The sequence below is a fragment of the Pelodiscus sinensis genome, chromosome 1 (assembly GCF_052426305.1).
Source record: "Pelodiscus sinensis isolate ZL-2025 chromosome 1, ASM5242630v1, whole genome shotgun sequence".
Taxonomy (NCBI): Eukaryota; Metazoa; Chordata; order Testudines; family Trionychidae; genus Pelodiscus; species Pelodiscus sinensis.
Window position 1 is genome coordinate 349,878,407 of NC_143052.1, and position 21,644 is coordinate 349,900,050.

General features: G+C 47.1%; 2 protein-coding genes across 2 annotated transcripts; both read right to left on the reverse strand.

The window, feature by feature from the left end:
* Positions 1-2,122: 2,122 nt before the first annotated feature.
* LOC149526016 (uncharacterized) lies at positions 2,123-11,856 on the reverse strand. The gene is made up of 2 exons (XM_089775826.1): positions 11,354-11,856; positions 2,123-11,255 (listed from the first exon to the last, which is right to left on the reverse strand). The coding sequence occupies exon 2, from the start codon at positions 11,036-11,038 to the stop codon at positions 9,866-9,868; it is 1,173 nt and encodes a 390-aa protein (XP_089631952.1). The 5' UTR covers positions 11,039-11,255; positions 11,354-11,856; the 3' UTR covers positions 2,123-9,865.
* A 752-nt stretch (positions 11,857-12,608) lies between these two features.
* LOC149526017 (protein maestro-like) lies at positions 12,609-20,984 on the reverse strand. The gene is made up of 7 exons (XM_089775827.1): positions 20,767-20,984; positions 19,572-19,754; positions 18,532-18,687; positions 17,365-17,499; positions 15,880-15,982; positions 14,842-14,907; positions 12,609-12,746 (listed from the first exon to the last, which is right to left on the reverse strand). The coding sequence occupies exons 1-7, from the start codon at positions 20,953-20,955 to the stop codon at positions 12,673-12,675; spliced, it is 906 nt and encodes a 301-aa protein (XP_089631953.1). The 5' UTR covers positions 20,956-20,984; the 3' UTR covers positions 12,609-12,672.
* Positions 20,985-21,644: the final 660 nt, after the last annotated feature.

The following is a 21,644-nucleotide window of genomic DNA, read 5'->3' on the forward strand; positions in this document are numbered from 1 at the left end:
GAGGATCATAGCCTCTAAATTTGGAGGACGAATGATATGTGCACAGTAAAAACAAACACTATATTATTTACAGGGGAGGGTTATTTACAGGTGACTGTTTGTGAGACACAGCATGGCCAGCACCTGAGAAATAAACTTAAAGAGTCATCAGCATTTGTACAATGCCCCTTAATAAATATAATAACATGGGTTGGGATTAAGCTGCTGGATATGGAATGGAAAACAATCTCCAAAACAGGAAACACCACAAGATTAGGGGAACTCCTATTACCTAATATAGTGAATTATCAGAAAGTGTCAATTCAACAGGGGAAAACACTGATCCCCTTCCCATATTCAGCCATCACAGGAAGATTCTCTCCCCACTGAGAACCACAGACAATGATATCCCAGACCCCCTCAGCCTTTTACCCTCCTTTGCTAACTGTTGTCTGGTGACTCCTCATAGGCCCAGAACCCAGGAGGGCAAGAGTAAAGTGCTGAGAGAGACTAGAAACCTAACTATTCAGGAAACTTTTTCTATAAGGTGGAGGATCATAGCCTCTAAATTTGGAGGACGAATGATATGTGCACAGTAAAAACAAACACTATATTATTTACAGGGGAGGGTTATTTACAGGTGACTGTTTGTGAGACACAGCATGGCCAGCACCTGAGAAATAAACTTAAAGAGTCATCAGCATTTGTACAATGCCCCTTAATAAATATAATAACATGGGTTGGGATTAAGCTGCTGGATATGGAATGGAAAACAATCTCCAAAACAGGAAACACCACAAGATTAGGGGAACTCCTATTACCTAATATAGTGAATTATCAGAAAGTGTCAATTCAACAGGGGAAAACACTGATCCCCTTCCCATATTCAGCCATCACAGGAAGATTCTCTCCCCATTGAGAACCACAGACAATGATATCCCAGACCCCCTCAGCCTTTTACCCTCCTTTGCTAACTGTTGTCTGGTGACTCCTCATAGGCCCAGAACCCAGGAGGGCAAGAGTAAAGTGCTGAGAGAGACTAGAAACCTAACTATTCAGGAAACTTTTTCTATGAGGTGGAGGATCATAGCCTCTAAATTTGGAGGACGAATGATATCTGCTGAGTATCTTCTTTGAAGGGCAGAGTGTTCTGAACTCCCAATAACATCAGAGGGAGTTTGAGGACACTCAGCAACTTATGGGACTGGACAATACAAGCACAGTTAAAGGCCCTGGATATCTAAAGGAAATCACCAAAATCCACAGTTAGATGTTTAAATGCCAATTAAAGCCACCCTTAGTGAATTCCTCCGGCATGTGTAATCCCCTAAGTAGTATAAGGGCCCTACCATCAATCAAACGTTAGCCCTGCCCCCTGACCCCGGAAGTCCCGCCCCCTGACCGCCAGAATTCCCTTCTCCCCTGTCACCGGAAGTCCGGCCACTGGATGGTAGTACGTCTGGGTCAAGAGGGACAGCTGACCGGGTGTCATGTGACCCCCGTTAGGCCCGCCCCCTGTCACTGGAAGTCCCTCCCTTGGGGGTAATATATCTGGGGTCAAGAGGGGCAGGTGACCGGAAGTAAGGAGTGTCATGTGACCCCTCTAAGGACTCGCCCCGCCTCCCTCAACCAATCAGGAAGGGTTTTTCCCCTGTAGGACCGCCCCGCGAACTGCTTTGAGCAAGCGGGGGGGCAGTTCTGGGACCCGATGACCCGCCCAGCAGTGGGTCGTGTGACCCCTCTAAGAACTTGCCCCGCCTCCCTCTACCAATCAGGAGGGGGTTTTTCCCTGTAGGACCACCCCGCAAACCCCTTTGACCAAATGGGGGGCAGTTTTGGGACCGGATGACCCGCCCAGCAGTGGGTTGTGTGACCCCTCTAAGAACTCACCCTGCCTCCCTCTACCAATCAGGAGGGGTTTTTTCCCTGTAGGACCACCCCACGAATCGCTTTGACCAATCCGGGGAGTGCAGTTCCGGGACCCGTTGACCAGACCTGAGGCGGGTCGTGTGACCCCTCTAAGAGCTTCCCGTGACACCCTTTGCCAATCAGAGCATAGCACTTCCCCGTAAGTTCTAGCGCCACACAAAAGAGGCCATCTTGTTCCAAGAGCGCGTGTTTCAGAGAGCGTGCAAACGCTGAGCGGAAACATGGCTTCTTTCACCAACTTTGTTTTGGTGCCGAGAAGAAAGCGCTACATCAGCGACAGTTCCGAGGAGAAAGGAGAAGTTGAAGGGAGCCCTTTGGCCCAGCCGCTGATGGATACACCAATATCTGACGCCGAAACCCAACCGCTCACGATGCAGCCAGACAAGCTAGATGGCCTGGAGGAAGAAGGTGCCCATGGCTCTCAGGAGTCGGACAAGACGCATGGAAAAGAAGCCAAATAGGTAAATGAAAGATCGAAGTTGGGGCATCATGGGGTTAGGAAACCGGGATTTTGTAAACTTTAAAAAAAAAATGACCAGAGCGTCTTACATTATTTCTTTCTGGCAATCTTTTGACAGCTTGACGATGCCTTTCTAGCTGACCGTCAGACCCGGGACAGCATTGCATCGGACGAGGAAGACGAACCGGGCCCACCTTGTTTTTGCTCAACACCGATACAAAGCATTGAAGAGAACGCCAAGGATGACGGCCATGAAGAATTCAGGAGGTGGCTGTGCATTGACCTAGTTGAGCCAGTGCCACATCATAAGCGTAAAAAAGTTATGCGCTCTATTGTACGCGTTGGTGTTTATACCGTCCTTAGTCACTGTCTTAGGGAAAAGCTTTTTGAGGACTGTGAGGGTTGTGTCATAAATGCGCCAGCCCAGCGGTACCATGACTGTTTGACTTGGACTCCAGAGGGTATAAACTGCAAGCTCCGGGGCCTATGTGCTGAACTGTGTTTGGAAAGCTTATTAAATACTGTTATTGCCGTAGGTCCGTGGTCCCCAACACGGTGCCCGCGGGCGCCATGGCGCCCGCAGGGGCATTTGCATGCACCCGCCAGGTGCTCGGGGCTGACCTGGTCCTGGGTACATAGCGCGTGGCGCTTGCGCGGGGGGGGCACGCTGGCCCCGGCCGCGCGGCGCTTGAGGGTGGGGGTGCCGGCCCCGGGCGCGCGGTGCTTGGCGGAGATGAGCATTACTATGGGGTTCTGGATGTGAAAAAGTTGTTCGGAGCGAAAAATTATTGTGAGTTTTGCCACACAGTGTACAGTCATGACCACTCTTGCAGGTATTGTTGCCGCCTCTGCTTGAGCGGAACGTGCTCAGACAGCGTGGGCGTGCCGCTGCGGTGTCCTAGCTGTAGACTATTTTGTCGAGCCAAAGAGTGCTTAGTCAGACACATAGACTGCGCATCGAAAAAACAAGTCGAATGCCTGTCTAAAACTTTGTGTGATGTGTGTCAGTCTTACATGGACAAGCGGCACCGCTGTAAAGGGCGACGCTGTAAGCAGTGTAAGGGCTTGCTTGTTGGCAACATTGACAATCATTTCTGTTTTATGGACAGCCTTAGAAAGCCCGAAGCCTCAGAAAAGTATATTTTTTATGATTTCGAATGCACGCAGGAGACGGGGTTGCACACTCCCAATTACATTTTTGCGATGGCCCTAAAGCCAGAAAAATCCTGGGAATTTAAGGGTAGCGAGTGTCTTTCTATGTTCGTTAAGATCTTTATTGGCAAAGAGTTCCGTGACTACACATTCATAGCGCACAATTCCAAAGGTTACGATGCGTACTTTGTAGTGAGACAGCTACTGAAGGAAAAGATGTGCCTAGAACTGATCACTCAGGGTAGTAAACTAATGTGTGTGAAAGTTAAGGCCCTGGACATTCGTTTTATAGACTCTTTAAACTTCTTGCCCATGAAGCTTAGCAAGCTACTGCAGGCGATGGGGTTTGAAGGGTGCAAAGGGTATTTTCCACTTTTTTTTAACACCAAAATTACGTGGGGCCTATGCCTGGTGTGGGACACTATGGTGTAGACAGTATGATGCCCAGGGAAAAAGCAGAGTTTCTCGACTGGTATCGGGACCACAGCTATGAGACGTTTGACTTGCAGAAAGAGCTCGCGTATTACTGTCAACAGGATGTTAACATTTTGAGACAGGCTTGTATTCTATATAGAAAAGAGATTATGAACATGACAGAGATGGGGGATGTAGCAGAGAGAGGCCCTGGTAAATTCACTGAGATAAACCTGTATATCGATCCTTTCCAGTACATCACGCTGGCCTCCGTCTGCATGGCGATGTACAGGTTTATGCTTTTGGAGCCTAACACGGTAGCTCTTCTCCCTCCAGACAATTACCACTGGCAGAAAAAGAGATATTCGACCCCATCTATTCAGTGGCTGCTGTATACCTCTTACAAAGAAAATATACAAATACGGCATGCTTTACAGGGTGGGGAACTACAGGTAGGCCCCTACTTTTTAGACGGTTATGCCAATGTTGACGGGGTACGCACGGCCTTTGAGTTTAACGGGTGTTTTTTCCATGGCTGTGTCACCTGTTATTGTGAAAAAGCACAAAACCCTGACAGGGACAACTTTTGGGTTTCTTTATTACAAGACGCAGCTTAAGACTGACTATCTAAAACGACTTGGTTTTGTAGTGAGGACTCTCTGGGAGCACGAGTGGGAGGTGATGAAAGAAACAGACAGGGAGCTTGCAGGCTTTTTAAACCGAGCCCAGTTACCCCAGCCTCTCAGGCCTAGGGATGCTCTTTTCGGGGGGAGGACAAACGCTATCCGCCTATATTACAAGCCTAACCCCGGGGAAGAAATCCACTATTATGATTTTACCCTTTTGTAAACAAAACCAAAGAATACCCTATTGGACACCCCGATATAGTTTATGACAACTTTGGACCCCTTGCAAATTATTTTGGAATTGCAAAAGTTAAGGTGTACCCCCCGCGAGGCCTCTTTTTCCCATTGTTACCTGTCAGAGTGGGTGGCAAGCTTATGTTCCCGCTATGCCAAACATGTGCGGAAACCGAGCAGCGGGAGACGTGCACCCATACTGATGAGGAGAGAGCTATCCTGGGGACATGGTGCACGGTGGAATTGACTGTGGCCATAGCAAAGGGGTATACAGTGGCTAAAATCTGTGAAATCTGGCATTTCAGTGACAAATCTGACAAACTCTTGTCAGAGTATATAAAATTACACCTCCGTCAGGAACAAGAGGTTTCAGGGTATCCCGGCTGGTGCACAGACGAACAAAAACAAAATAAGTACGTTAACGATTTTTACCAAAAAGAAGGCGTGCGTTTATGCCAACACGAGATCAGGTCGAACCCAGCTAAATGCCAAATTGCTAAACTGTTTTTAAATTCTCTGTGGGGTAAATTCGGCCAAAGAACAAACCTACCCAACACCAGCATCGTAAGAGACCCTGATGAACTCTTTCGGTACCTGTTTTCCCCCAATTACGAGGTTTCATCCTGCGAGTTTATCGACAATGAAACAGCATGCGTGTCTTGGAAGCACGCAAAAGACCGGTACTCTGTCTCTGGCAATACCAATGTTTTCATAGCCTGTTTCACCACTGCTTATGCCCGCTTAGAATTATACAGTCTCCTAGATGGGTTGCAAGAGCGGTGCCTATACCATGACACTGACTCAGTGATATTTGTGAAAAGGGAAGGTGACTGGAATCCCCCTCTGGGGGATTATTTAGGGGACCTCACGAGCGAGATCCCGTCAGATCAACACATCACTGAGTTTGTGTCGGCAGGCCCGAAAACCTACGGGTATAAGCTGTCGGGAGGAAAGGCCTGTATGAAAGTCAAAGGAATTACCCTAAACGTAGCAAACTGTGAAAAGATCAACTTTGACAGTTTGAAAGATCTAGTCCTGGACTATTGCATGGGTCTGCAAGAAAACACCTCAAAAAAGATAGAGGTGCAACAGCCCTCGATTGTAAGAAACAAAAATCAGTGGCAAATAGAGACAAAAACCCTTAAAAAACACAAAGGTGTTTATAACAAGAGGGTCCTAGGAGAAGGGTTTAAAACCCGGCCCTACGGCTTTTGAAAAATGGATACGAGGTGGAAACACCCCTTTTCTGCAATTCTCGCAGGGCCTAGCAACTGTGGGAAAAGTTACTTTATAAAAAACGTATTGGATAATGCCAAACACACACTGTCTGTTATGCCTGAGAATACTGTGTGGTGTTACAGTTGTTGGCAACCTCTGTATAAAGAACTGCTCTGTAAATATCCCTTTACCAATTTTGTGGAGGGTCTGCCTAATGCTTTTGACGATGACCGTTTGTTTCCTACTAATAAAGTGAATCTGATTATCGTGGATGATCTGATGAACTCTGCTTGTGAAAGCGATGAAATTGAGAAAGCCTTTACCAAGTACGTGCACCACAGGAAATTGAGCATTATGTATATCGTTCAGAACGTATTTTGTCAGGGGAAAAAGAGCCGTACGATTAACCTAAACACTAAGTACATGGTTCTGTTCAAAAACCCCAGGGATAAACTGCAAATCGCTACGCTTGCTCGGCAAATTTACCCCGGCAAGGCTCAATTCTTTCTAGAAGCTTTTGAGGATGCTACCAAAAGACCTTATGGCTACCTGGTGGTGGATTTAAATGCGTCCACGCCAGAAGCTTATAGACTAAGAACTGGTCTTTTCCCTCCAGACTGGCCGGTGGCTTCTACTTTGAAAAGAACAACCGCCGGGTATAAAAAGAGATGATTTATCGGCAGACCCTTTTTAACAGCTGGGGGTTGCCGACCGAAAACATGTCTAGCTGCGTGAAGAGAAACCTGGCTCTTTTAAAATTACTTAGCAAATCACCCCCGCAGCAAAGGAAGGCTATACTGTGTTCGGCCTCTGACGATTTAGTAGCGGCCATCTCAGAACTAGCACTCAATACCTTAAAAGGAAACGTGCCTTTGACGCAGAATCAAGTGAGCGTGCTGAAAAAGAAATGCACGCTTATAAAAACATTGTCTAATAAAAGGGTCTCGCTTAAAAGAAAGAAGCATCTGGTGAAGCAGTCTGGGGGGTTTATCGGCCCTTTGTTAAGTTTTGCTGTCCCTCTGATAACGGGGCTTTTGAATAACCGATAATGGAGTATGCAGAAAAAATGTACCTGGTGCCCAGCCATCAGCTGGAGCAATTAAGGGCTCCCCCTCCAGTGGAGGAAAAGATCAGAACAACTGCAACTCGCTTACTGGATGCTGAAATGAAGTCTGTTCTTCAAAGGACTGACTTAGCCGAATACGAAAAGGCTAAACTCTACAGCGCTGTGCTTCAGAGATACCTAACGTACGTGAGGCAAAGTGATGCAGATAAAAGGAAAATAAGTCTGTTTCTACCGGAACAGAGTGACACCGCCAAACCTCCAGAAACAGAAAACACCTCAGACTCTGTGGTTCAGGAGGTGTTGGATAACGTGAATAAGCGTTATAAGAAAAACGCCTCAGTGTTGCTAAATAAGCTGGGCCAGGATAAAACTATCGCTTCCTGGAATGATAAAGGTGCATTTGTGTACAAAGGCGCGGTGGTTAATGGTTCTAACATGCTTGACTTAGTCAGAGCCGTCACCCAGACGCGTTCTGTCCCTAGCAGACATGTACCTAAAGGATGGGATGTGTTTATCAATGCCATGGCAGAACTAAACGTCCCATCTTCCATCATGGGCAGTGCAGACAACAGAGTTCTTTTGGAACGCCTGAAGGCCTCAGCCACTGACGCTGGGATGGATCGAGAAACACCAACTCCTTTTTTGCCTTCTAAAAAACAAAAATTGGCTAAACTGTCTGACTGGCTCAGTGTGTGAAGTTTGTCATGTTCTAAAAATAATTTTTGAACTTGATCACATTTTGCTTTAAATAAAACACTTCTCTATATATAGAATATCTATTTAATATATATATATATTATAGCTAGGTATTTTTTCTGAATTGTTCATTGTTTTTAAGAAGAAAAATTAAGAAAAACAACCATCAGTTGCCTTTAAACCCCTCACCTGGGGTGCTTTACTGCGTGTCAATTTAATTTTCACATCCACCCCGTTCAACAAAAGTTTTTCTTGAAAAAACAGGTCGCTGTGTAGATGACCCAACAACTCCATTGTCCTGCTCTGGGACGTCAGCCTTGCACGCCTCACAAATCCTAGATTCTCACCATCCAGCTCTGTTTTTTCGTGTTGTCCAGGAGTGTCTTTGTAAAACAGTCAGGCGGAAAATTGTGTAGCGAGGGTGTCGTCTCTGTAATTGAGAACCGATTCGATAAAGGCCCTGTAAGGGTAACAGTTGTTGCTTTGGCTTACTAGGCGGTCTCCCAATGTAACGTCCAATTGACTGAAAATAGAGGCCACTGGGTAATTCACCAGGCCTACCGCGGCATCCCTGGGGAGTGCAGTCCCATCGCCTTTTACTATCTTGCAACAAAGGTAGAGTAGCGTGTTGTTTAAATCCATATAATCTATGCCATTCCCTGCTATAAAAAAGTCGATGGGGGCAGTTTCTGTCACGGCTGACAGAGGCGGCACCTTGATGTAGATGCTTTTCTCAATGCTGGTCTGCGTAGGGGCTATCTGAAACAAGTCTAGTTCAGATTTGGTGCACTCTTCCAACCCGCAGTGAACGAAAGCCATGTTGACTAAAATATATCTCTTTTACCAGGTACAGAGCGTGTCCTCTTTCTCCCTGGCTTCCTCTTGGACTTTTGCTTATGGCCTGTCCTGCGTGTCAAGGCTCTTCTTTTAAAGGGTTTCGGGGGTCCTGTGCGTCGCGGATATGACGCATTTCTCTTTCTCTTCCTCCTTTTAATATACATCAGCCCTGACCCTTCCTGTTTAGCCGGATTCCCCACCTTCTCCAAGACAGCCTGGGAAACGTGGCCTACCACATCTCTGGCTATGTTTTGAGCGGCTGTTTTTATGTGGGGTTTAATAATCTCTAGCCCTCTTCGCAAAAGCGGTACAGCTTTTCGAAAAAGGCTATGGAATATACTGCCCACGCCGGCCCCGTACATCACAGGGGCTCCATGATATCCAGGAAGGGCATATCCAGCCTGGGCTTTGTAATAGTTGCTGTAGACTTTGGCGTCACCGTAATTTTTTACGATCGCCATAATAGTGTTTTGCTTTTTAGAAACCTCGCTCTTTCCGGGAACGCAGGTGCAGCTTCACAATCACCTTGCCAAAGCGAAATGAAACGCATCTGTTTTGATCCGTCTTTATTTCAATGGTGATGGTGTCGATGTGGTGTTGACTGATGGGTACGTAATGAGGCTTATCGTAGGTGATGGTAACAAACTCATTGTTATTTCCTCTGACAGGGACGCAGCGTAACAGGGGGACAGAAAAGTCCCCCACAAACTGGTGTTCTACAATATCCGTGTATAGATACAAGGAGTTGAAACCCCCTGTGATGTCTGCTGAGAAGGGACTCTTCTGGACACTGTGCCCGGGGGCCAAACCCAGAATGTTAGCTAGCTCCCCGAGGGTAGAAAACGTAGCAGTAGCATCGGTGGATTTAAGTCTACATTTTCTACTCACGGGGTCATAATTCATGATAACATCAGGCGGTCCAGAATGACGTGCCACAATGCTATTCATATGTTCCAATAATTCGGGTATAGTTGAGTAATAACCTCGCCGTAGGATATAACTCCATGGTTTATCTCCAAAGGTGATTTGGAAAGGGGTGTCCTCAGTAATGTTGTTCCAGCTGTTTGGATATTGTATTTCCGCTAACCCCACTTCCTAGGCCCCCGGGAGATCCAACGACTTTATTAGCTGTATTGTAAAGGCCGAGCTGGTGTTTTGGGGAAAAACCCCAGAGCTGGCGTTGCTGGGCAGAGTGATGTAGAAGCCCCCGTCCTCCATTTCTCTCCTTGCAGGTGGGATTGTTTTTATTCTCGCTTAAACGTTACAGAGTTGAGAAGCTTCTACCCAACTGTTAAATTTGTTGGGCCACCCCAGCCATTTCACCAATAGCTGCTTTTTTCTTCCTTTCCCTTTCTCTGCTAGAACTTTTTCAATCCTGTAAATCCTGTCTTGTTTGGGGTTCACCTTTTGTAATTCTTCAGGGTAAAACGACCCCGTCACTGTCTCACCCTCGTAATCTTTTAATCGGTAGACAGGTCTCTCACCCCTGGTTAAGGCTTCATCCACTATGAATATCTCATCGGTAAATGTTTGTTCATAACCTTTTTTAAAGGCACCTTTGGTTTTAGAGAGTCTCACGTGGTCCCCTTTTCTAAAAGGAACAACAGCCTGTTTTATTTTAACATCATCTCCATAAACAGTTTTCCAGACCTTCAGAGAATTTGCGGGGTTCACATCAGCAGGTCTGGTCCGTATAGTTCTGTGAAAGCTCCAGCTGTAACTCTTTATAAACTCAGATAATATGTCAATGTAGCGAAAGGTATTGTGGGCTGTAAAATATCTCCACATCCTAGATTTTAAAGTTCTGTTAAATCGCTCCACAACCCCCGCTTTGACTTCATTGTTAGGAACAAAATGGTGGACACCATGCCGCTTTAACAATCCACTTAAAGGTTTGTTTAAAAATTCTTTTCCCCGATCCGTTTGTAATTTTTGAGGCACGCGACCTTCGCTGAAAATAGCTTTAAAGGCCTTGGCTACCTCCTTGCCCGTCTTGTCCTTTAGGCCTAAGGCCCAGGCATATTTTGATAAAATGTCTATCACTGTTAAAATATACTTAAAACCGCTGTTGCGTTTGGAGAACCGGTGCATATCCACCAAATCTGCTTGCCATTGTGCATCCACGTCTGAGACAATGGTCTTGTCTCTTTTAAAATGTATTCGAGCAGGCTTGTGCAAAGAGTAAGCGTCTTGGTCCGAAAGCCATGATGTTACCTGTCTTCTGTTCAAAGTTTTACTGTGCTTTTTGACTGCTTGAAACAGAGGGTTCACCCCACCAAAGCTGCCAGCTTCCCTGGGGGTGTAATATATTTTCTCTAACAGAGCAATCTGCGTAGACATGACTGTTATTTGTGTTAGTAAAAGATGCTGTAAGTATGGAAGGAACACATTCACACCAACACATTTCATACAAGTTTTATTAAGCATCTGGATTAACACACCCTTTTACAGCCATCTGCAAATGGGCACCATGACACCCCCACCACTATCGCTATTAGGGAGTCCGAGTTAATTCATTCTTGCACGTTTGTTCTCGAGATCCATGTGTCAGATATGAGCAAAAAAAGCGGGCACAAGATAGATTTACTCCCACAGGATTACCGATGTGCAATTTCTCAAAGGTTTCTAGAAAGTCATCGTCGACCTGGCAAGAGATTGTCAAAAAAGAGAATAAGCTACAGCTGCTGGTTTTTAGATTCACAAAACACCCATGATGCCCCCCACCTCGATTTTTTCATTTACCTGTTTGACTTCTTTTCCGTTCACCTTGTCCGACTCCTGGGAGAGATGGGCAGCATCCTCCACAGGGACAGATAACGAGAGGCCGTCTAGCTCGTCAGGCTGCCGTGGGAGGAGTTGGGTTTCGGGATCAGATTCTGGTGTATCCAATAGCAGAGGGGGCAAAGGGCCCCTTTTCGCCTCTCCCTCGTCCTCGGAACTGTTGCTGATGTGGCACTTTCTTCTCATGTGGTGGAAGGCCCTCGTCACCAAAACAAACTCCAAACTTCTGGTGGGGGTGGTGAAGGAGTCCATGTTTCCGCTCAGCGTTTGCACACTCTCTGAAACATGCGCTCTTGGAACAAGATGGCCTCTTTTGTGTGGCGCTAGAACTTATGGGGAAGTGCTATGCTCTGATTGACAGAGGGTGTCACGGGAAGCTCTTAGAGGGGTCACACGACCAGCTTCTGGTCTGGTCAACGGGTCCCGGAACTGCACCCCCCGAATGGTCAAAGCGATTTGTGGGGCGGTCCTACAGGGAAAAAAACCCTCCTGATTGGTAGAGGGAGGCAGGGTGAGTTCTTAGAGGGGTCACACAACCCACTGCTGGGCGGGTCATCCGGTCCCGGAACTGCCCCCTGATTGGTCAAAGCAGTTCACGAGGCGGTCCTACAGGGAAAAACCCCCTCCTGATTGGTGGAGGGAGGCGGGGCGAGTTCTTAGAGGGATCACACGACCCACTTCTGGGCGGGTCATCCGGTCCCGGAACTTCCCCCCGATTGGTCAAAGCGGTTCGCGGGGCGGTCCTACGGGGAAAGCCCTTCCTGATTGGTAGAGGGAGGCGGGGCAAGTCCTTAGAGGGGTCACATGACACCCCTTACTTCCGGTCACCTGCCCCTCTTGACCCCGGATGTATTACCCCCAAGGGCGGGACTTCCGGTGACAGGGGACGGGCCTAACGGGGGTCACATGACATCCTTTTTTTGCTTCCGGTCACCTGTCCCTCTCGACCCGGATGTACTACCCTCCAGGGGCGGGACTGCCGGTGACAAGGGAGAAGGAACTTCCGGGGAGTCGGGGGGGGGGGACTTCCAGGGTCAGGTGGCGGGGCTAATGTTTGATTGATGGTAGGGCCCTTATACTACTCTCCTACCCCATAGCAGAGCTGGCCGCATACCACCAATGTCTAGCTTCCCACCGAAGTATATGAGGTGCAAGCTGGAAACAAGCTGGCACAGACAGAGCACATTGTCCTCCAGCAATCCCTCTCTTGTTCCCATTCAAGGTAGCAGGAGCTCTTTGATCTAGTTGTCTGTGCTTCATTCCCCGAGCACTCATCCAGGTCAGATGTCTCTTAGGACCTGAGTTGCCACCAGCTGGACAATGGGACTTGGGTCATTCTGTAGGACCTGGAGAGCTGGAATTACAGAGAATATGACTCACTTTTCATATAGTCACCTATGCCTGCAGTAGCTGGAGATTTAGTACCAGTGAGTACCAAGCTACAGAAGCTCTCTGTACAAACAAAGCTTTAGGTTCCTCCATTGGGATCCTTCCAAGCTCCAAACTGAGATGGAGGAGGGGGGAGAGGGGAGACCCTGACCCTACCAGAAACTCATCCAATTGGAAGGTGCTCCATTGACTCAATAGCTTCTGCTTTTAAGTTAGTTTACATCTCCTGACAGAAATAAATCTGATGGTGTGGAGTTTTGGGTATCAAAAAGTGGCTTCCAGGGAGCCGATGGAGCCCAAAGAGTGGATCACACAGGTTGGGAAGAGGCATTGCCAGGATAGCCAGGAGATGCACTGACTTATATCACACTGGCTGCAGTTTCCTCCAGGTACGTCTACACCGCAAAGTTAATTCAAAATAACAGCTGTTATTTTGAATTAACTTTAATAGCATCTATACATGCAAACCGCTATTTCGAAATTAATTCGAAATAGCAGAGCGCTTAATTCAAATTTGGTAAACCTCATTCTACGAGGAGTAACACCAAATTTGAAATAGCTATTTCAAATTAAGTGCTGTGTAGACAATTAATTCAAAATAGGGGGCCTCCAGCCCTTCCCAGGGAGCCCTGGTGGCCACTCTGGGCACAACCAGGAAAACTTGCTCTCCTCTCCCTCTGGCCCCAGAGCCATTAAAGGGATAGACCCTGGCCCGTGCCAGATCCAAGCCTACCAGCCAAGAGCCAGCAGTGGCCACTGGGGCCCCTGAGCCAGTAGCCACAAAACGTGAGCCAGCAAGGCACTGGCAGCCAACCCTCCACTGCTCCTCAGGAGCAGTCTGCCAGCACCCAGGAGCCTGACAGGGGCTGGAGAAGGCGGGTGCCTTCCTGGTCCAGGGTGGAGATCATGGACCTTATTCAGGTTTGGGAGGGATGCCCCAGCATCCATGATCTCCGCACTAGACAGAGGAACACGGCCGTCAATGGCAGGATAGCTGCCAGCCTGGCCACCAAAGGCCACATGCGAACCCAGGAGCAGGTTTGCATGACAATCAAGTTGGTGCGGTGAGACCCCCAACCTTGGGCCCTGATCTTCCCTTCTCCTTTCTTCCCTTTGCTTCTCCCTTCCAACTTCCTCCTCCCAGGTTTCACCCTCCCCTCTCCCACCCACTCTATTCCTCTCTCCCACCTCCTTTTCCCAGTCTCCCCAGAGGTTCACCCTGTTGTTCAATAAACCCAGTTTCTATTTTTGAACATACATGTCTTTTATTTGACATCAGGAAGGGAGGCTAGGGAGGAGTAAGTAGATGGACGTGAGGGAGGAATGGGGCACGAGCCCCCGGTGGGGAGGACCGGGGTGGCTCTGAGGGCTCCTTGGGGTGGACACTCTCCTGCAGGGCCTCCTGGATCCTGACAGCCCCCCAATGGACTCCCCGGACGGTAGCCTGCAGCAAGTGCAGCTGGGCTGATGGCAACAACCCTACGAGACGCACCGGTGTGCCCAGGGGCAGCTCTGGCTCCATGTGGCCGAGTGCTGTGGTGTCCCGAGTGCAGGCACTCAGGGCACTCCAAGACAGGACTGCTTTGTTGTCCCTCATCGGGGTAGACAAGCGAGCGGGGAACCCTGAGAACTGTCTGTTCGGGGTGGGGGTAGGGTCCCGTGAAGCACGGAGCTCAGTTAGCCTGAGGCAGCAGCCCCACACACTATGTCCTAACCTGATGCCCTGCCAGCACTGGTTCCGGCCAGCCTGAACTTCGGTTCAGGGTCCACTCAGTGTGGACGCGCTATTTCAAAATAACAAAATGCTATTTTGAAATAGGTTTTGTGTATAGATGCATAATTCGAATTAGCTTAATTCAAATTAACTATTTCGAATTAAGTTAACTTGAATTAATGCTGTAGTGTAGACGTACCTCTTTCAGAGCAGACTAAAGCTGAATCTGTCCTTTGATGTGTGGCTGATGCACTTCACACCTGTGGTATCAGTTACTGCTTGCTTGTCAGCTAAATTTCTTTATAACTCACTAATGAATGGGATTTCACCTGTATTTGTTACTTACAGGTCAACAGATGTTCCATGTCCAGCCATTTCATATTTTTGGTGTCCGTATGTTCCAGGATGATGCCTAAATAAGCAGTGTAAAATAAACATCAATAAAAAACCTTCTCTTGTTAAGTGCAAGGTGATAACATTGGCCCTTTGGCTTCTATTGTGGGTCTAAGGTGAGCTGTAGGCAAGAAAATACTAGAAAAGTTTAGCGTCCACACTGAAGAGAATAAGAGAAAAAAATTAAGAATGTTTACATAAAACCTCATTTGCTTTAAACAATCTATGTTCCTCTTGCCACTGCTGTCAGTTATTGGAGATATACTAGGATAGTGTATTAATCTAGTGGTGTGAACAAAGGGCTGGGGCCAGGAATAAGTGCGTACTAAGCAAGGATCTCACATGGATAAATTAATTAGGCCACAATGCTTGCCTGGCTTGCATGGGTGTGCTAAGGAACGGATGGCACAGGGCCAAAGGGGAGGAATCTAGTGCTTCCTGGGCAAGGCAATCAGGAACCTGCAACAGCAGGCACTGTGTGGCGGTGGCCTGCCTACCTCCCAGTGATGAAGCACCAGTAAGGAACAGTGAACAACACTGAGCTTAGGTCTATAGTTTGAGTCCACACTAACTCTGACTACTAAAAATAGAGTGCAGGTCAGATGACAGAAGCAGTCGGAGGAGCTAGCCACCTTGAGAACAGACTTTTGGGTTTGGATGGGATCATCCTTGGAATAGTTAACCCCTCCTGCTACCCCTGCCACAGCTACTCTATTTTTAGCACACTAGTTTGATCGGAGAATAAACATACCCTACGTGACAGTGTGCCAGCCTCTGCTACTAAATGACTGCGCCATCTCAAAGCATTCTATTGCAAATTACAAATTCCTCCTAACACCACACTGGAGAAGTAGGAGAACATTAACATCTCCATTTATGCATGAGAAGTCACAGCACGGAGAGATTAATAGTAGCTCAGTGCTGCACACAGGGACTTTTTCTGTCTACCTCAAAGGGAATACCAAAAGGGACACGGCACACTTTCTCTCACCAGCTAACTTGGCTGCAACTGCCCGGATCTCTTCCCAGCTGCTGCAGAAGTATGTGATGGTAGTTTTGTAAAAGTTCTCCAGTAGCTCAGCCTTCTCTTTGGCCTAGAGAAAATCAGGGACACATGAGCTCTCTCTGGCTAGAAATGCCCTTTGACTGCCAACACATGCCTTTACAAACCACAAGTAAACAGTCTGTGTTCCTCTTGCCACTGCTGTCAGTTATTGGACTCACTCAGACTTTTTTTTTAATTTAAACAAGTAAATAAAAGAAAGGACAGGAGGCTGTGTAGAAGTGGGGAAAGTGGGAATCTATGGCAGATTTACATTCCTCTCACCCTCAGTCCTGTATCCCACTCTAATAGGGTACGTCTACACTACAACGTTAATTCGAACTAACTTAGTTCGAATTACTTAATTCGAACTAAGCTAATTAAAACTAACGGATCTAGACTAAAAAACTAGTTCGAATTAGCGTTTTACTAATTCGAACTAGCATGTCCACATTAAGTGGACCTTGAACCGGGCTTAAGGATGGCCGGAAGCAGTGCCGGCAGGACATCAGAGGAGGACTTAGAGCGTGGAGATGCTGTCTCAGGCTAGCCGAGGGCTGTGCTTAAAGGGTCCCAACCCCCACCCCGGACAGACAGTTCTCAGGGGTGCCCTGCTTGCAAAGCAGTCTTGGCTTGGAGTGCCCGGAGTACCCACACTGGGCACATCACAGCACTTGGCCATCAGACCGGCTGCACTTGCCGCAGCCTGCCATCTGGGGAGATGGGGCAATTGGGGGGCTGCACTCCTGCTCCTGGGTGGCCAGGCTGGCAGCTCTCCTGCCCTAGCCGGCCACCTTCCTGTGCCTAGTGCGGAGATCGTGGACGAGGTCCACGATCTCCGCACTAGCCCAGGAGGGAGCCCGCCTTTTGCGGTCCCGGGCAAGCTCCCAGGACCCGCCAGCCTGGTCCCGGGAAGAGGGGGAGGGCTGGGGGGCATCGGGTGGGTGGCTCGATCCGCACCAGGTGCAGGGTCTGCTGGCTGGGTGCTGGCAGGCTTGCACCTGGCACGGGCACCGTAGCCAGCCCGTGCCCCTTTAAGGGATCCGGGGCCGGGAGGGGGGCATAGAGTTTCCCTGGTGTTGGCCGGAGTGGCCACCAGGGAAACCTGGGGAGGGCTAGCCTCCCACTAGTTCGCATTAAGGGGCTACACAGCCCTTAATTCGAACTAGTAAATTTGAACTAGGCTTAATCCTCGTGGAATGAGGATTACCTAGTTCAAACTAAGCGCTCCGTTAGTTCGAATTAAATTCAAACTAACGGAGCGCTAGTGTAGCGCCTATGAAAGTTAGTTCGAACTAACGTCCGTTAGTTCAAACTAACTTTGTAGCGTAGACATACCCATAGATACTTACATTGCCCATCACACATTCCCCCTGCTTCTACACCACAAGCCTATGCTGTCAATAATCTCATATAATTCTGTAGGTCACTCACAAGGTGTCTGCAGATATCCATCTGGAGCTCCTCAGGGTTCAGCTCGGTTCTCCAACTAAGATGCTCATTAAGTATAGTTTGGAGCCTCTTCAGTCCCAAAAATGGGGCACAGAGATGAAATGTAGCTCTGCACTCCTGAAAAAGAGGGTTGCACCATTGAATTGTTCCATAACACGTATTGTGCTCATTCAAATGGAACTCATGTCCTTGACTGCTCATCTACCCCAAGAATAAAAGGGATTCCCCTGAAGTAATAGACAGAAAATATGCCAGCATGACTTTAATAGGGGGAAAGGGATTCTACTTCTGGAGTATTGCATCCAATTCTGGGCACCCCATTACTTAAAAAATGTTGATACATTGGAGAAAGTCCAATGGAGGGCAAGAAAAATGATTAGGAGGCTGGAACACATGATTTACAAGGAGAGGCTGAGGGATTTGGGATTATTTAGTCTTCAGAAGAGAAGAGTGAGGGGAGCTTTGATAGAAGGCTTTAACTACCTGAAGGGGGATTTCAAAGAGGATGGAGAGAGGCTGTTCTCAGTGGTACTAGATGACTGAATGAGGAGCAATGGTCTCAAGTTACAGTGGGGGAGGTCTAGGTTGGATATTCGGAAAAACTATTTTACTAGGAAGGTGGTGAAGCACTGGAATGGGTTACCTAGGGAGGCAACGGAAGCTCTAAATCTAGAGTTTTCAAGTCCTAGCTTGACAAAGCCCTGGCTGGGATTGTTTAGTTGAGGCTGGTCCTGTTTTGGGCAGGAGGTTGGACTCAGTGACCTCCTGAGGTCTCCTCCAAACCTATGGTTCTATGATTTTATAATACTGAAAACTGGAGATAGCAGCAATGTTTTTTCAGAACAGATGTAGCTATGAAAGCTGCTTCACTAGGCATAGCTGTGGTCTTTCCTCTGTTGTGGGGAGGCAGGAACGTGGGGTGCAGAGATAGGCAGGAATGAACTCTTGGGATCAGACCCATGACCTATCCTGAACTCCAGTGAGACAACCCTGGCTGCTAAGGACCAGCCTGTCTGGGATTGACTCAAAAGGAGGGCAATGAACTGAGGGAAGAATTTAGGTCTCCACTGCGGGAAGGAATAGCAGAGCTCCCCTGGCATCAGGAGGAAGATTCTTTTTGCTTAGTAATTAAGTCACTGTCATTCTTACCATTGAAACCTCAGGGCTTGGATCTTGCAGGTGCAGCAGAAGCGTGACCCAGCTCTGTCTAACCTGCTTGGCAAAATAGTCCTTCCATTTTCTCTTTGCAGAGCCGGCCAGGATACCAAACAGGACAAAGGCCAATGCACGAAGAGTGTTGTCCTCCTATAGCCAAGAAAGCCACACAGGTTGGTAACGAAGAAATAACCACATCATGTATCTAGCACAGCTGTCTCTTCTACATTAGGGTAGAGTGATTCCAACTACAGAAGTTTAAAAGAACTGGAATTAATCAAGTTTGGGCCAAATGTGTTGATTCATCAAAATACTTTGAAGACAGTTCAATTTTGACAAAATTCTTCCAGAAGCCAAGTAGGGGTACTTGGTCAGCTTCTTGGTGACCCATCTAGCAGGCTAACTGGGATCTTGGGCTTCCTGGCCCTCACCTTCAGAACAGCCTGTCTGGCAGGCTGACAAGGAGCCAGGAAATGTGCACCCTGGCACCTCTAATTCCCAGTGTTTCCAGGTTCCCTGTCTCCAGCATAGTCTGCCAGTAGACTGCCCTCAGGCAAGGCTCCCAGTAGAGCTGGGTTGAGAATAGTATGACTGTTTCACAAAGAGTTTTGAAATTTGGGCTGGGGGGAGTGTCCCCCAAATAGGAACAAAACCAAAATTTGAAATCTCAAACTTCTCTGCAAAATGGAATAATTTCAACCATCTGACATAAAAATCGTATGGAGCAGGCCCAAAACAGTCTATTACACCCTGTCTGCCCATTTTCCTTGTTATGCAGCTACCTAATCTAGTATTCATACTTCCTTTGCCATTCTCATTGGAAATAAAGATGAACAGAAGGGTGAGACTGAAGGAGCAGGGATGGCATCCTCATTTTCTTAATTCTCTGCTCCTCCATAAAACACATCTCTTCCCTAAGGCCTAAAATCACTTCATTCTGACATGAACAATGCCCAGTGAGGACACATCATGCATTGTAAATGGAGCCTCATCAATGTCAGCTGAACTGGGGTTGAAGGCTTCTGTTCACGTACATTATCGAAGTACTTCCGGATCTGTGTGGTGAGGTCTCTGAAGGATGAACCTATGTCCTTCCCTTTCAGCTCCTTTAGGACTTTGGCCAGTGCCTTTAGGCTTTCGACAATGACTTCAGAACTGAAAGTGTCTTCTAAAGTCCTGATCAGTGCCTCCAGAAGAAACTTCTTGTACTTTTTCACCTGTTCAGACGTATGACATTAAAAACACTTTCCACTAACCACATTTTTAATATGTTTTTTTAGCAATTATGAAGCAGTGGGAATTTCATCTGCCCCCCTAGTGACCTATAGCTATATTTTACATCAGGTACTAGCTACAATAAGCCAAACTCTGTGCCATATTACACCTATGTAATCCTATTAGATTTCTAATTACTTAGATTTGAAGGCCAAAAGGGACCATTGTGATCATTCAGTCTGACCTCCTTCACAACACAGAACCTTCCCAAAATAATGTCTGTTTGACTAGAGCACCTCTTTTAGAAAAACAGCGCATCTTGTTTTTAAAGTTGCTACTGATAGAGACCCCACCACAACCCTTGGTAAATGGTTCCAATGATTAAAATTGCCATTAAAATGTATGCCTTACTAGCAGTCTGAATTAGTTTAGCTTCATTCCCCCTTCCCCCCCCCCCCATTGAATCTAAAGGCACATTTTCTAGCCCTTTGAAAATTCTTGTGACTCTTCTCCAATTTATCAGCATCCTTCTTGAATTGCAGGCATGATCCTGACATAGTATTCTAGCAGTTCTCACACCAGTGCCATAAGCAGAGGTAAAATAACTTCTTTATTCTTATTCAGAATCCCTCTGTCTATGCCTCCGAGGATCACCTCAGCTCTTTTGGTCACAGCTTTGTACTGGGCGCTTACGTTCAGCTGATTATCTATCATGATTTGAGTTTTTTAGTGTCTCTGTTTCCTGGAATAGAATCTCTCATCTTGGAAATAAAGCCTACACTCTTCATTCCTAGGAGTATACATTTACATATGATCATATTAAGTCCATATTGTTTCCTTATGCCCAGCTTACCAAGGGAACAAACCTGCTGTGTATTGACTGCAAAGAGGTTACAGGGGTATGAGAGAGCAGACGTTGGCCTAGTGCATTGTGCATGGCCTCTGTAAATCCTGAGCAATTGTTTCCTTTAGTTTCTCTAGTTATGCTGCATTGTATTCAGTATTCTATCTTACCTTCTCAGGTGCCCCATAGACTAAATTGCCTAGGCCTCTTACAGCCATTTGACGGACAATGCTGTTATTGTCCCGTGACCTTTCTTCTAAGCTATGTAAGGCAGATTTAAGGATCTTCTTCTCCCTGAGTATGGGATCAGTCATTAGCTGAAATAAAATCAACATGTCCATTAGCTCTAATATGTTCATTAAGATAGCGAATATAATTTGAGGAGATACGTAATACACTGTAATTTATTATTCTATATGAATGAGTACTGTGTTAAAAACATGGATTTTTCCTTTTAGGCACTATAATGGGTGATTGCTCATCCCTTGAAAGCCTCTCAGTGACTGCATTTGATACCACAGTCCTTTTCTCTCCCAGGTGCATCCTGCCAGTCGATCTTAGTGAGTCTTCCATGGCTCAGCCCTCTGGCCAAGTCCCAAAGTCCAAACAAATGCCTTTTAGGTCCTGTTGCCCTCACTAGGGTCTTCAGCCCCAACTCTGGACCCTTTATATTCTGTTCTTTGTTCAACCTCTCCATAAGCCTTGTCCCCTTCATCGGGTTTATGCCACTGGGGAACCTGGGCCTGCCCACTACTCTTGGTTCCAACCTAGAAATAGCAGCGAGTCATTGCTTCATTTCAGTTTATTGCTACTTTTTCCTTGGGTTCTTCCTATGGGGCCACTTTCAGTTTCTCCCTCTAATTATATGTTGAAGGCTCGTAAGGACTCTCTCTCTGCAAATTCAGCTTCAGAAAATGCTGCCTGAAATAAACCCCTGTGAATTGGTTTGGCCAGAGAATAGCATCCTTTCTTGGCCCTCCACTTCCTGAAAGGAACTGACCTAATAAAGCCCTGTAGCTCCATATATCTGAGCCAGCTGGGCTCTGAT